General features: G+C 39.9%; 1 protein-coding gene across 1 annotated transcript in view; it reads right to left on the reverse strand.

Moving 5' to 3' along the window:
- TTC23L (tetratricopeptide repeat domain 23 like) overlaps window positions 1-12,973 on the reverse strand; it is an 893,819-nt gene extending 880,846 nt beyond the window's left edge. Inside the window, exon 1 of the mRNA XM_044070199.1 lies at window positions 12,869-12,973. Coding sequence (XP_043926134.1) covers window positions 12,869-12,870 — 2 coding nt within the window. The 5' untranslated portion in view covers window positions 12,871-12,973. The remainder of the gene's footprint in view (window positions 1-12,868) is intronic.
- Between the last annotated feature and the right edge of the window lie 2,888 nt (window positions 12,974-15,861).

Below are 15,861 nucleotides of genomic sequence, written 5' to 3' on the forward strand. Positions count from 1 at the left end.
TTCACTCCGAGGGCTCTTAAACATCCTTCTCACTTGACAAGACTTCAAAGCAATACAGTAGCAGAAGTGTCAAGGAGCACAAAGACATAGCAGTCCCCAGAGGTCCAGAAGATTCTGGAGACTCAGTTGTCCACTCTACAGTGTATTACCACTGTTTCTATGAGGGTAATTTCCAATGTGGCTGATGGAATGACCCAAACTGCTGGCACCAGCATCGCCATGCATCACCATGCTTGGATGAGGTTGAGAAACTTTGTGGACTGCTACAAGGCATCCTTTATCAATGCTCTTTTGATGGCTCTTCACTCTTTGGACACTTTAACAAAGAGTGAACAAGATAGAAAGACACTGTCTGCCATTACAGTATGGTTTCCTACACCTCAACAGACCTTTTGATGGAACTAGAAGGGGGCAAATGTATCTTCTTTAGAAAGTTGTACCAGTCTTTCCAGGACCCTCCTTCTTAGGATCCTCCCCACAGTATGGGGGGTAACTATAATGGACACTGCCCTCATGGCGGGATGGACTGCAGAACCAAGGCTTCCACACAGCATTCCTCGGAGGCCTTTTCAGTGATCCTGAAGGTTTGCCTGACTGCTTGCTCTGGAGGTAGTTGAGGGTTTCTTGGCTCTACACGAAGAAGCCTGGGAGGCCATCACCTCAGATGCATGGGTGTTGAGTCATTTCAAGAGGCCATTCTATTCCATTTTTAGAAATTCCATGTTTCAATCCCAACATCTTCCAGACATTCTACTCTGTCACAGACAGCAGGCAGCCATAGAAATTCAGAAGCTGCTGGAAAATTGAGGCATCCAACAGGTCCCAACAAACCAATGAGGATCCAAGGTCTACTCAGTGTTCCTTTTGGTACCAAAGAAGAACAAGGACTTCAGGCCAATCTTAGACTTGAGCAAACTAAACCTCTTTATAAGACAGGCCAAATTCCAGATGGTCATGGTGCAGTCCATTCTACCTCTGCTGAGGAAGGATGACTAGATGTGCTCAACAGACCTCAAGGATGTCTGCCATCATATAAAGATAGAGAGATGTTCCAGGACATTCCTGCTCTTCCAGCTGGGAGCCGATCATTACTAATTCAGGCAGTGCCATTCAGCCTCACCACTATCCACAGCTGTATACCAAGGGTATGGCAATCATAGTCTGACTGTAGAGGTTTCAGATCTTCCCTTACCTGGATGACTGGCTCCTTATGGCCTCCATGAAAGCATCCCTAATCATGGCCTTGGATACCTTACTCCGGCTATGCAGTTCTTTGGCGATCAACATCAATCATCAGATATCAAACCCACATTCCATATAAACACTAGAATTTATAGGCTGTCACTTGGATACTATACCCCAAATTGCCAAATCCCAACTTCTAGAGGAGTCACCCTTCATTCTCAGGCAGTCTCTTTGCTTGCTTATGAAAAATTGCAAGTGTATGCTTTTGGGTCACACGGCAGCCTCCATCTGTCTGGCCCCTCTAACTAGATAGCATACAAGGGCTCTGCAAAGGACCCTTGCATTGCAAAGGTCCTATCTGATGCATTAAATGGATTTTCCCATAATGCTGATGAAGGTTTGTTGTAATCAAGTTCAGTGGTGGTTGGAGTCTCCATCTTTAACAAACGGAAGGCCATTTGTTCTTCCCCCTCCACTGACCACAGTCACTATGGATGCCTCCCTTCTTGGGTGGTGGGGGACATTTCAAAGAGAGGACAGTTCAACAGATCTAGTCCTCCTCAACTTCACATCAAGTCCCAGAATATTTCTGCTAGGAAGGTGTATGCAAGTAAAGGGAAACATTTGCTATTTGGGCTGATTCGCAGGGCCTGGACCCTTTTTCATCTCTCTTAGAGGTAATCCTACACTTTCCTGTGAAATTATTCAATGCAAGTTCCAGTTATTCCATGATTAAGGTGCAATTGACAGCCATATATAATTTTCATGTTGGCAGGGATAATGTACCTTTGGCTGCCTTGAAAATATCCAAAGCTTTTCTAAAAGGACCCTGTACCTCCTTGGGATTTACCCTTTGTGCTGCAGGTGCTTGCAGGTTCTCCTTTTGAGCCTTCTGTTATCTCAAATTTTAAGGTTTTTTTTTATCTTGGAAGACATTCCTGGTGGGCTGTTACTTCTGTCAGGCATGTATCTGAATTACAGGCTCTTTCTGCCATTACCCTATATCTAGTGCTCCATAAAGATAAGGTATTTATTAACACAGACCCTTCTTTTCTTCCACAGATGACTTCAAAGAATAACTTGAACCAGTCTATTCACCTTCCAGTGTTTTTCCCAGCTTTTCCAACAAAGTTGAATACTTGTTACATTGTCTGTATGTTCATAGACAATTGAGATTCTATTTGGATGGGAATATGTCTTTCGGGAAATCTGATCAGTTGTTTGCTTCCTTTTCAAAGTCTAGATTGGGTAAACCTATTTCTAAAGTTAAGCTATCTAAGTGGCAGTCAGATTGTATTTCCTTTGAATATATTTTGAAAGGTAAGACCTTGCATTGTAAACCAAAAGGTAATTCTACCAGACCTAAGGCTACTTCCATGGCTTTTTTCTCCAGATGGTCTTTAGATGATGTTTGTGTGGTTGCTACTTAGGTAGGTCCTCACACATTTGTGTCTTACTACAAGCTGGACATTCAGTCTAGTTACAGGACTTCATTTGGTTCCATCGTGTTGCACAATATCTTTCCTTAGAATCTCCCAGGGTTGTTACATGCCTGGGGACTCTGTCCCACAGGTTGAAACCTGACAGAAAAGACAACATTGAATACAAAAGTTATGTACTTACCATAATTATAGATCTCTGTTGTCTTTCTCCATCTGGTTCAACTTTTCCTCTCTCCAGCTCCCACTTATGCATCGAGTGTTTTGTCATTAGATGATAGAGTGGAAGATGTTATTTGTCGACTTTTTGTTTGGGTCTTTAGTTTCTCTTTGATTGGTGCCTTACATAAGATGGAAAGAGAGGGGCAAACTCAATCTGAGGTATTATTGTGCGAGTGAGGGATTATGGATATGGGAGGTGGAGCCTGGTGAGCTGAAGTCTTGAAGAAATGGCCAGACACAGATCAGAGTTTTATCTGATAACCCACAGGTTGAACCAGCCCAAGAAAGACAACATAGATCTATCATTATGGTAAGTACAGAACACTTTTGAACAACTGGGAATATCTCTGAAGTCTGACTGACATCAAGGGAAAGGAATACTCTCCATAGTACTGTATTTCTGCTTGTTACACACACACACACACACACACACACACACACACACAGCCCCTGATAATCATCAAAATCCACAACTGTTTAACTGTTCTCAAACAACAATAGGTTTGTTGTCTTTACATACAGACTAATCTTCTACCTCTCTAATTACTCTCCTTTTACTGAATACCTCTCAGTTGTCTGACAGTGATCAAGCAAATAATATTATGCCCATAGTTAACATGCTCATTTCTTTTCAAATGCACCCATTGCCGCCGTAATCCAGATCTACAGCTGCTTAAATGTGATTGAGTCAGTAAGTCAGTGACTTTCATGCAAAGAATGCCTCTTAGAATAACTACTTTTTCTGACTGCACACACCATCACTGCCTGATAGTGACCAAGTGAAAGACATTCTGTCTACAGTACTGCATTTCAGTTTGTGTATATACACACACACACACACACACACACACACACACACACACACACACACACACACACACAGACACACACACACACACACAAACTCCAAACAGTTCCTGACAAACCAGATCCAAAACAGTTTAACTGCAATCAAATGACATTTGTGGTCTGCATTCACCCGCAGTCCGGCATCCGCATCCCACCAGTTACGGCCTTTTGACTGGGTACACCACAGTTGTATGACACTGATCAAATAAAATAAAATAAATGGTGTCATTAGTAATGTACTCAGTTTATTTTACACATATTCACCACTCTTAAAAATCCAGATCAACTGTGCCTGATTAAAAATAGGTCAGTTGCTTTCACACAAAGTCTGCTCCCGAAGAATAGCCATTACTGACTTCTAACATGTAAGTGCAATGTATTTCAGCTTATTTCAAAGACAAAGACACACAAGCATGCATGCACACACACACACACACACACACACACACACACACACACACACACACACACACACACACACACACACACGCATGCTCAGAACTCCTGACTGTCTAGATCTACGATTATTTAGCTTTGATTAACTGACAGTAAGTCAGTTAATATTACATATAGACTAGCACATCTTCTCTCCATAATAACCATTTTGACTGGAAACACATCTGATGTTTGATTGTGATCAAGTGAAATAGGTGATACCTATAGTTATGCATTTTTGCTTGCTTCCTACATACACGCAACCCCAGACAGTGCAGATCCACAATCATTTAAGTGTGATTAGGTGTCAGTAGGCTAGTTGTTTTCACATACAGGCTTTCCTCCATACTTCTAGTTACACCCTTTTGACCGGATACACCTCCATGTTTGATGGGATAATGTTGGCTCCATGAAGCATACTGAGATGACCTAAGATTAATTAGCAGCCAGGATGGTACAGAAACCAATGGTAGAAAGTGGAAGTTAACCACTAATGTGCACTTCTGCCTCCTGAAGAATAGATGTCAGCTTAGTCTGCTGCAAAGCTCACATCCAGTGAAGGCAGTGAGTGCTCCACTTAGTAAAGCATAAGGGCTAGGAATTTGTGCTCACCAAGCAACATGTATATATTTTATCAAGCACGTCAAAAATGATCTGAACTGTGGGACTTCTGCTTGCTCAGCTTGTCAAAGAGAGGGATGCACGAGTACTGAAATTCATTGATGGCTGCCTGGTTGTTGGTCTTCCATGTCTGTGCATTACTCAAGATGAATACATTAACCAAAAGAATCATGACAAGGCTGCTGTTTAGCAGATATGGGAAGAAAAAAAAAACATTAAAAAATCTGATGAGGAGGAACTGAAATTTTCTCACAGTAATACATTCAGCTTTTTTTATACACATTGTCCTTTGGTTGTGATCAAGTGACAGCAAGTCAGTTGCTTTCACAAAGAGACTGCCCTATTCTTCCAGAATAACTGTTTTTTTTTACAGGGAACACATGCAATGTTTAATTGAGATCGAGTGAAAGAAGTTCTGCTAACAGTAATGTATTTCAGATTGTTTCATACATACATACATACAGACACAAACAGTACATGATATTCCAGATGCATACTTGTTTAACTGTAGAGTAACAGCTATGGCTAATTGCTTTCATACAGCCTTATTAGCTTTTGACTGTGTATATCCCAACTGTTTTAACAGTGATGAAGTGACAAAATAGTAATGTATTACGATTGTTTTATGCCTACACACACACACACACACACACACACACACACACACACACACACACACACACACACACACACACACACACACAACTCCATTACTACTACACTTATCCATGGCCATAATGCTCCTGGTTTAAAAGTATATACAATCTCTAGGCACTTTTCATGTGGGTAAAAGACTGCCTGCACCCTGAAAGGTGAAAATACTCAACTCTTCCTTTGCTTACCCAACTCAACAATGCAGATAAATTTCATACATTTTGCTGGTACTTTCACCTGTAACTCCAACAGCCCTTCCATTCTCCTTTGCCACTCCATTCTCTACATGCATTCAAGCCCTTTTAGAGCTAAACACTAAAGACTATAATGTGTTCTTAAGTTTGCAGCACAAACACTGGACACTAGCTGTAGATAAGAATTTTTCCTTCTCCTACAATTGTCTGTCTGTTCTATTTGCAGGCCTGTCACAATTCTCATTAACAGATGTATATGAAGATTATGTCCCATATCTTTGGAAGGAATCCACTGTGGTTTCCCTTCACAAAACAGACAAGGCTGTTGATCTCAGCTATTATTCCTGTACAATGTCCAAATTTAAAGTTTTAGAGATAATCATTCACATCCAGCTGACTACCTACCTAAACATCAGTGATCTGCTTGCAGAGTCTCAACATGGATTCATACCCAAACAAAACATGCAAATGCCCTAATGATATGTCAGAATGCCATCAACTCACCTTTATTCAGTGAATATCACAGCAGTCTTAACTGTGATCTTTCTAAGTCTTTTGATACTGCGAACTTGCCTATCTTTCTTCAAGAAGAAAACAAGCTGGACTTGAATATCTCCTCCTTGGAATTAAACAGCCATCATCTGACAGAAGCCATACTGCATGAAGGGTATTTGTCCAATTTTCTTCAGTACCTGTCTTCCAAGGTAAACCACAAAAATATGTGTTAGAACCCCTCTTATTTTCAGTTTTCATCCATGGAAGTTTTGTAACTACTCTTTGATTATACGATATGCAGATGATATGACCCAGTTAAGTAGAGTCTCATCAAATGGCGAGACACAGACAACTCTATAAGCTTTGGAAAGATTGAGAAGTAGCTTTCAAATTTTGGACTGCAGCTGAATATGGAGAAAGCTGATTTTAGGTCAAGACATTCAAACCATGACAATTCAAAAATGGTTACCACATCCTCTGGCAATTCAGGAAATTAGATGATTGACTGCAAAGTTTCTGTGTACAGTTTTCAACCAGTCCCTCATATCAGACTCTTTTGCCATTTTTTCATGACAAAAAAAAAAAAAAAAAAACACTTGGCCTGCTGTACAGGTTTCCATCTTCTAGCAGTAGAATAAAAGAAGCATAACCTCTACTTCTTCTGCTATTCTTATATTCTTGCCAGAACTTCACTAACTAGCTCATTAATACTCAAGTCATGCTTGAACTTGACTGTAATAAAACCATCATGTCTGCAACGTCAGCTAAATGCAACTAACATTGTGCATCTTTGCATTCATAGAGAACCACCTTTATCGTTGTTTATCTTAACTTTGCTTATAAACTCCTGTATACCCTTAAAATCACATGCCATAATATAGCACACCCACTCATATAATAAGGCCTTCTAGTTTTGTTGGATACAGTACAAAAATCATCCTGAGAAATCCATTTTGCCTACGAGTTTAGCAAGAACTGGAAAAAGCTTCCCTGATCACTGGAAAAAAGACTTTGTTCACATTATTCCAAATTCAAGTAAATGATTTCCCTTCCACTTTGTTTGTGGCATCATTTGGAATTACAGGAGTACCTTCCTCAATCAATTATTTCCATGCCATCTTGTTTTTACCTCTTCTTCCTCATCTCTTATTCATGTCACTCTCTCTATTCATTTCTCCTTAAAAGATATCTTCTTCCTTAACCCTTGTTTACACCACTTTCTCTCTCCCCCGTTCTCCCTGACTTTCCCTTTTATTCTACCTCTCGTGGTATATAGACACAACTAAATGAAGTCATATCAGATGAATTATACAAATTAATATTCTTACTCTTATGTTGTGATTAACTGCAGTGGTGGTGCTGCGGTAGCGTTGTCACCTCACAGTAAGACGTTGTCCTGTTCAATTCTCAGCTAGGGCGTCTTCTGTGTGGAGACATGCATGAATGGGCATACCTTCGTTGAAGGTTGTGCATCAGGGCTGGCAACTCGGCACGTAAAAAATCTACTGCCAATCATTAGCGGAGTTCCGCTGTGGCGACCCCTAACCGGGAAAAGCCAAAAGACACAACAACTCTTATGTTGTGATTGTGGGTCCTCTTGTGCTGTTTGTACTGTTACATGTCTGTCCTGTGATTCGTTTTGCATTAGAAGAGCTGCAGGGAAGCTGTCTTCAAGAGTTGGGGAGCATTGCGCTGCTATCGGACATTCGGACTTTCATGATGCTTTGGCGAAACACAGTATTTTGTGTACTGACTTTGTGGGTTTTGAGTTTGTTGTATTGGAGGATGTCGATTTGTTTTTGGGGGATGCTGGTAACTTGTTGGGGGTTGAAGAGCTGCTTTGGCAGTTTGGATTGAGAGCTGGTGCCTCGCCTGGTCTGGGCAAGAATCTGGGTGTTGAGTGTGTGCTTGGATGGAGAAGTTAACATTTTTGATGGTTTAATTACATACAAGTTGTGCAGCGGTAGCGTTGTTGCTTCACAGCAAGAGGTTCTCCCGTTCGATTCTTGGCTGGAGCACCTTCTGTGTGGAGTCTGCATGTCCTCCCTGTGGTCGAGTGGTGTTCGAAAGACATGCGTAGAATTGGTGTGCCTTTGTTGAAGGTTGGGTGTCGAGCTGGCACCTCGGCACTGTAAAAATCTACTGCCAATCATTAGCGGACCGGAGTTCCGCTGTGGTGACCCCTAACCGGGAAAAGCCGAAAGAACAACAACAATAACTCTTATGTACAAACAGATCAGGCTGTGGTGGTGCAGCAGTTAGCATTGTCGCCTCACAGCAAGAGGTTCTCCATTTTGATTCTCGGCTGGAGCGCCTTCTGTGTTGAGTCTGCATGTCCTCCCCACTGTCGAGTGACGTTTAAAGACATGCAGGTAGGTGCTTGCATGAATGGGTGTGCAAGGCTGGGCGTCGGGCTGGCAACTCGACACCGTAAAAATCCACCGCCAATCATTAGCAGACCGGAGTTCAGCTGTGGTGACCCCTAACCGGGAAAAGCCAAAAGACTCTTATGCACAAACCGTGCAGTGAATAATCAAAAAGATGAATTGCTATCATTACCAGGAATCTAGAAAGAAATATCAGTGTTGCTACCACAAATTTAAAAAATCAAATGACATTCACCTGAATGAAGATGGAAGTCTCATATTCATTCGAAAATGTAAAACTGATGAAGGCTGACACATTTATAGCATCAGCTCTGGTATACAGAAAAAAACAAAAAACTGTCAAACTCCTTAAAGGGCTTCCACAGTGACATTAACAAATGTCTCCAGGCTCTCCCAGCCCAACAGCAGTCCACATGTCACTGTCATCACACATGTGCCATACCATTTAATGTTAATGAGGATGTTGAAGAACAGCTCAAAATCATCCTTGATAAAATCAGTCAGTACCTTAAAGGAGGTTTTTACGATTCAAATTTCTTCAGACAAAGATGTGATTTGGAAGGAACTCCAGCGGAATTATACTAGTGAACATTCATGCAAGCAGGTAACAAATATGAGTGTTACCATCAAACAAAGCAGCAAGATTACTTACACACAGCCTTAATCAAAGCAGTGGAAGTTGGAACTTTCTTGATTAGCTCAATGTTTACACACAGATCATAGGTTCATAGGTGTAGTCTAGGCTAATGAACACTAGGGTCCTTATAGGGCTAGCCGTGTAACCCAAATATGACCCACAAATTAGATTTTCACTGGGGTTGATCTACTGACTGTCACTGTCCATCGGAGACATAGGTGGCAGACAAGGGGCAAATTTCCAATTACCCATCCATTGGCCCAAGTTGCAGTTAAATAGGGTTAGGGAGGAAGTCTACTTACCATGGATGAGGAGCCTGTTCCAGAGAATTAGAATTCTCTGAGAAATATATCTGTATTTCCAATGTGTCCTATTTATGTCGCAAGCAAAATTTACATCTTTTGATCTAGTAGTCCTGATGCAGTGTGTTTTGCAGATGTGCAAAAGGTGCATCAAAACTGGGTCCAGGAACACAGAGAGGGTTTTGAGGCGATCAGCAAAGGACATTTTGTTTACTCCCTGTTTTCTTTTTGTAAAGGAACTTTTGTAGACATTCCAGTTGCTGCATGTATCTGACCAGGTACCAGATTACAGAGGCTGTCCAGATCACAAGGGCATTACAAACAGCTGCTAAATGGAGGGCAGTCAATGTACTCATCACCTACAGCATGCACATTCATCTTTTTCTGCCAAACAGCAAAAGCAATTAAAATCATGAACTAGAAATTTCAACATCAAATATCTTAAAGATATTTGATGTAGTTTAAAAGGACTGCTAGCGATGTTTTCAGGTAAGTCTCTCTCTCTCTCTCTCTCTCTCCCTCTCTCTCTCTCTGTTATGCCTGCAGAACAGGGACGCAGCCAGAAATTTATATTTGTACTCAAACCTTATGCTGTTTCCCTCACTTTTCATCTATCATTTAAAAATTTACTCAACTCTCAAAATTTTATCCCTATGCTCTTCAGAAAGGAACACTTTATTTTTATTTTAATTGTTGCCACATAACTACACAAAGACTATTTTTGAGGTAAATTCTTCTTAAGGTAACCAAGTTTTGTATAGCACTGTACAGTAGACAAAAGTTCAGCTAGTTCTAAAGAATTGTATACTGTTTGCACAATAATGTTTATGAGAGATTCTCAGAAAGAGTATAGCTGTTTTGAGTACAGTGACTATGCCTAGCAACACTCAGCATGCAGGGGAGTAAAGCACCATCCACACAGGTATGCAAAATCTACTGGCTTCAACATTCTGCATCACCAAGACTGGTTTGAATAAAATTATACTGTGACTCCAGAATGGCTGAGTGCATGCAAAAAGTTAAATGGCTTAAATGTCCTGAATTTTGCTCTTCTCGTTGACCTAAAAGTACTGTCTTGTTCTAAATAACTTATTTTTACCTTGCAACTAATGAAAAAAAATGTTAATGTGCGTTGAAATAGCCTGTTTCAGGAAGCATTGATAAAATCTGCTTAACACAAATTGTGTTTGTGAAACATAGACAAATTAATTTTTGAGGCTTAACACTGATGCAAATTTATTTTTGTTACCATTATTATCTACATCATTGTGTATTACAATTTAAATTGGGATATTAATAATATTTATATCAGCTATTCAAACTTCAAACTTATATAGTATATACCTTACCTGCTTTCCTGCTATGATGTGCTTAATTAACATTTACGTTTTTTGAGCTTCAACCTTTTTCTGCAATTTGCAAAGTGCTTTGTAAAAAAGCATTATAAGCAGGGACGGCAAGTTTCATTTTTTCCAGGAAAAGTAACAGTAAATCCTGGTCTGTGACTGTGAGAATTGAAAAATCACTGGACACTTTTATTGAATTTGGCAATGTAGGACACAGAACCAGTTCACTACAAAATGCATTTCTGCACATATTTATTATTTATAATATTGCCAGGTTGTATTATCCTTTATTATTATGCCTAGATTTTTTTTAATTGTCACTACATATTGGTAAGATGAAAGTTATAATGAAATCACTGTATTGACAGTGAATTACATTAAAAATCATGGGTGTATTTCCCGGATTTCATCTCATGAAAACGGAATTTATTTATTTGTTTGTTTATTTTTTGGAAAATCGAAAATCGGTGTCCCTAACTATAACCGAAAGTTTATTTTCCGATGTCGCTTTATGCAGTTCAGGACTATTTGGAGTGAAAGCATCACCTGTAACAACAGGCAGTGATAACTGAGAACACTGGACTGAGACAGAGCTTTTTGCATTTTTGCACATAAGCACTACTAGTACTGTCCTAAAACATTTCAAATTATGATTGCTGGTGTTCTCTGTTATCGCTGTTAAAACATTGTTGCCGTACAAATTATTTTAAATATGTTATTTTCATGCTAATATATACTTTATTCTAGTGCCATTATAGCTTTAGTCCAGACTATATTCACTGGCAGAGTATCCATTTTTGCACATAAGCACTACTAGTACTGTCCTAAAACATTTCAAATTATGATTGCTGGTGTTCTCTGTTATCGCTGTTAAAACATTGTTGCCGTACAAATTATTTTAAATATGTTATTTTCATGCTAATATATACTTTATTCTAGTGCCATTATAGCTTTAGTCCAGACTATATTCACTGGCAGAGTATCCTACCTTGTTTACTAAATACTCAGATTAACCTTTAAATCAGTTGTGCCCTTCCCTTACTTAAAAAAAAGATATAAATTAACCCTTCTCCGTAGGGCAGGCTTTTGTAAAGCACGTTTCAGATGTTATGACATCATACTATTCTTGTATGGGATATATTTGAATTCCTTATTCTACTGTGTTAAAAAAAACAGCAAAACTTAAACCATTTATTCACATTACAAATCCCCGTTTGTAATAGATTTGAATTATTTATTGTATTTTCTTTGAAAACAAATTTAGTCAGTTTATATACATTACAAATTAGGCAGTAATTCGCAGTTTTATTCATAGGTGTGAGTTACGCTCAGTCCAGTGTTCTCCATTACCGCCCAACATGCAACATAACCAGTCCTGCAGCTAGTAAGTGGTAGGATACACAATCCTTACAAACGAGGGTTCGCTCCGGATTTAAAAAATAGTATTTAGGATCTACCTAGAGTAAAAAAAAAAATCCAAATTGGGAGATGTCCAACTCCTTAACGTAATGGGATGAAGACGGTATGTTTTCTCACTCTCCTCGAATTAACTTTAAGACCAGGTAAAAAAAAGACAAAAAAAAAAAAAACGTTTCTACTCCCTATCTCCAGTTATAGTACATCGGTTGCACGTTTCATGGTCAGCTTTACATTAGCGCTCTGACCTATTTATTCTTCCTGGTTAGGGTTACCACCTGTCCCACTTTGCGAGGGACAGTCCCTCTTTGGGCAGTTGTGTCCTGCAAAAAAATGTAAAAATGGCAAATGTCCTGAGATTTTAGGGCAAAATTATTTCCTATATTTTATATAATAGTTGCATAAAACTGTTATTCTGTATCTGAAGCACCTAAAACGTTATAAGAAACAGAATAAGCAACTAAAATGCTACAAGAATAAGCTTTTATTTAGGCAAAAAAAGGGAAGTTCTGTCTTTGTACTGGCCGTGGGTATGTTCTGGCCTGCAAAATCTGATATTTGTAACAAAAATGTCCCACTTTGGGCATTTGAAAAGGTAGCAACCCTATTCTTGTTAACAAAAAAAGAAAAGGAGAAAAATAAAATATAAACAGATGAACTGAGATAATCAGCACCGGTCTACTTACATGCAGTTATGTTGTTACGCGTATTTCTTGTGTTATTTCCGGGATTCCAGTAAGCGTTGCCCTGGTTACGACAAGCTGTGGTCACGTGGAATTTCTAGGCCATAAATGATGGATTTTTTAATATAGTAAGACAGTAAACGTGTAGATTGTGCGTAAACGGAGTCGTTACTCATGTCAAACTGTTACTTAATGAAGTACAGTTCAGTGGTACTCGTTTGGGTCTGTTATGGTAATGGAGCACTTCAGACATTAATTTTCTAAACACACTTCCAATGTCTTCAGAGATCTTTTCTTAGTTCTGCAACGTTATTAAGTTGTTGCAGGCATGCTTAGCGGCTGAAATCAGATTTCGGAAAATAACTTATATTGTCTGGAGAATCAGTAAGCAGCTTTCCTTTAGTTAATAGCAGTGTTCATTTTGTTTTTAGTTAGACTTTTTTTTAGAAATAGTACTTTTAAGATAAAATCTCACTACCGACCTAGGGTTACCACCTGTCCCACTTTGCGAGGGACAGTCCCTCTTTGGGCAGTTGTGTCCTGCAAAAAAATTGTAAAAATAGCAAACGTCCTGATATTTTAGGACAAAATTATTACCTATATTTTATGTAATAGTTGCATAAAACAGTTATTCTGTATCTGAAACACCTAAATGTTATAAGAAACAGAATAAGCAACTAAAATGTTACAAGAATAAGCTTTTATTTAGGCAAAAAAGTGAAGTTCTGGCCTTTTTACTGGCTGTGGGTATGTTTCGGCCTGCAAAATCTGACATTTGTACCAAAAATGTCCCCCTTTGGGCATCTGAAAAGGTGGCAACCCTATACTGACCTGAATTAGTCATAAGCATTACGGTCATTATTTTATGACATTTCATACTGATCAGAAGCCACAAACATATTCATCCAGGCATGCTGTGGAAAATTACTCTGGGGTGGTTGGAAGAAATAATGTCCTTATATTCACTGCTGCAGTATTCCTTACAAATGGGATTCCCTGCCGTGAAGCCCACCGTCTGGCCAGTTTACCAAAGTCTACCTTTGCTTTAAGGTATGCTGAATGTCACCTACACACTCCTTGTGTAGGGTAGGGCATAAAGGTGACGGTCAGGTGTGCCATCCTCAGAACTTCTTTGCCGCCAGTCCGAATGCTGTTTGTTACCACTGTCCTTTTTTATACCATTTTTCTATTTGTTGGCATTCCTGTGCATACTCCTGTTTGCTGGAGTCCTCACAGTTGCAGATAAGTACCCAACTGGGTTTTTGGTTACTTTTTCTGTTTGTTTTGTGCTGTTTGGGGTTAATGTCATCCAGGAAGGGTAAATGCCAGTGTAGAAGACTGATTCCCCATAAAGACCGTCATGATAAGTGTCTTTTTTGCCTAGGTGCTTCTCACGACCATACGTCTTGTTCAATTTGTCAGGCGTTTGTCCCCAAAACTCTTCATAATAGGTTTTCTTCCCTTTCTTTGTATCTTAAGAACCAGCGTTTTAAGGTTCTTGCTGAAGATACTATGGATGGAACTTCCTGCCCCTAGGGTCACCTGTCAGGAAAGAAGAAGGTGCATAAGGTAAGATTGGAATCTTCCTCTGTCCAGCCTCTGCCAGGTGTTTCTCCTGAGGTTATTATGAACCCAGAGGCTCGCCTGGTTGTTTTGTCAGATTCTTCTACCACATTTGAATTGGAGGCCGGTGAAGATCTGGTGGGCAGCATGTCCGACAAGGCTTTGCAGACATTCATTTTGGGAGTTCAGAGAGAACCACGGTTGACTGTTTCTGAGTGGTCCAGAAGGTTTCCACAGTTTCTCTTTAGGGAAGAGGTTTTTACTGCAGTTGTGGAATGCTGTTCTGAGTCTGGGCCTTTTCAGGTTTCTAGGACAGATGTCCTAGAAAGAAACAGAAAACTAATCTTGTGTCTTCTGTTCCTAGTGATCCACAAAGTGAGTGGCAGGCCTTTACTCAGGGGTTATTTAATGCTTTACTCTCACTGAGGCCTCCTCAAGAGGTTTCAGTTCCTGCTTCTCTTTGGTCCTCTTCTTCCCCTAAAAGGCCCAGAGAATTGCATTCTTCTGAGGTGGATTATGATGATGACTACGTTGCTTATTCTACCCAGATTCCTTCTCCTTTAGAATACGGATCTGAGGAAGAGTATTCTCATACTCTAGATAATCCTTTTGAGGAAATTTCCTTTGGGGGCACAATCTCTAGGACGATGGAATTTTTTAAGTGGGATTGTGTCCAGGTTTTTGATATCTATAAGAGGTACTATGAGTTACTGCAGATGGAATTTCCTAAACCTGCAGCCATTCCTCCTGTCTTGCCTGCTTTATTGGATGTTTTCTCCAATGCTTCTAAAGTGCTGGATTCTCTGCCCCCTGCTCCCAAGAAGTCTGATACGTTTTATAGGGTGCCTGAGAATTGTTCCTTTTTGTTTAAATGTCCTGCTGCTGACCCCTCTGTGGTGTCTGTAGCCTCTGATAAGCCGTCTCAATTGCTTCCTTTGTCCAAGTTACTGCCTTCTGACAAGGACAGTAAAACCATGGATAGACTGTGTAAGAAGGTTTATACTTCAGCTACCCTAGCCTTTAGAGCTATTAACTACCCTAGCCTTTAGGGCTATTAACTATCAGACCCATATCCCTAGGTATGTCTTGGCTCTTCTTTCTCAGGCTTGTCAGATTCTTTCTGATCTTTGAGACCCTGAGAGTAAATCATTTGCTCTTTTCTTGCTTGGGACTTCCTCTCAGGTAGTTCATCATTCTATCAAATGTAGTTAAGATGCAGCAAATGCTTCTTCTAGGGCTGCTACTTCTGGTACAGTTCTGAGGAGATATTCATAGGTTCATAAGTAGGTACTAGGCTATTGGCCATAGGGCCTATACAAGCCTAGCCAAAAATGTACCCTGGCTTTCGCCACCCAAGAAAATTATTTTCCTGTGCCCCTGTCAAGCAGAACCACAGAAGTGATCCCCGGGATGAATTTCCTATTATCCATCCA

This window comes from Protopterus annectens, chromosome 1.part0, assembly GCF_019279795.1.
Source record: "Protopterus annectens isolate FY-2018-M chromosome 1.part0, PAN1.0, whole genome shotgun sequence".
NCBI lineage: Eukaryota > Metazoa > Chordata > Ceratodontiformes > Protopteridae > Protopterus > Protopterus annectens.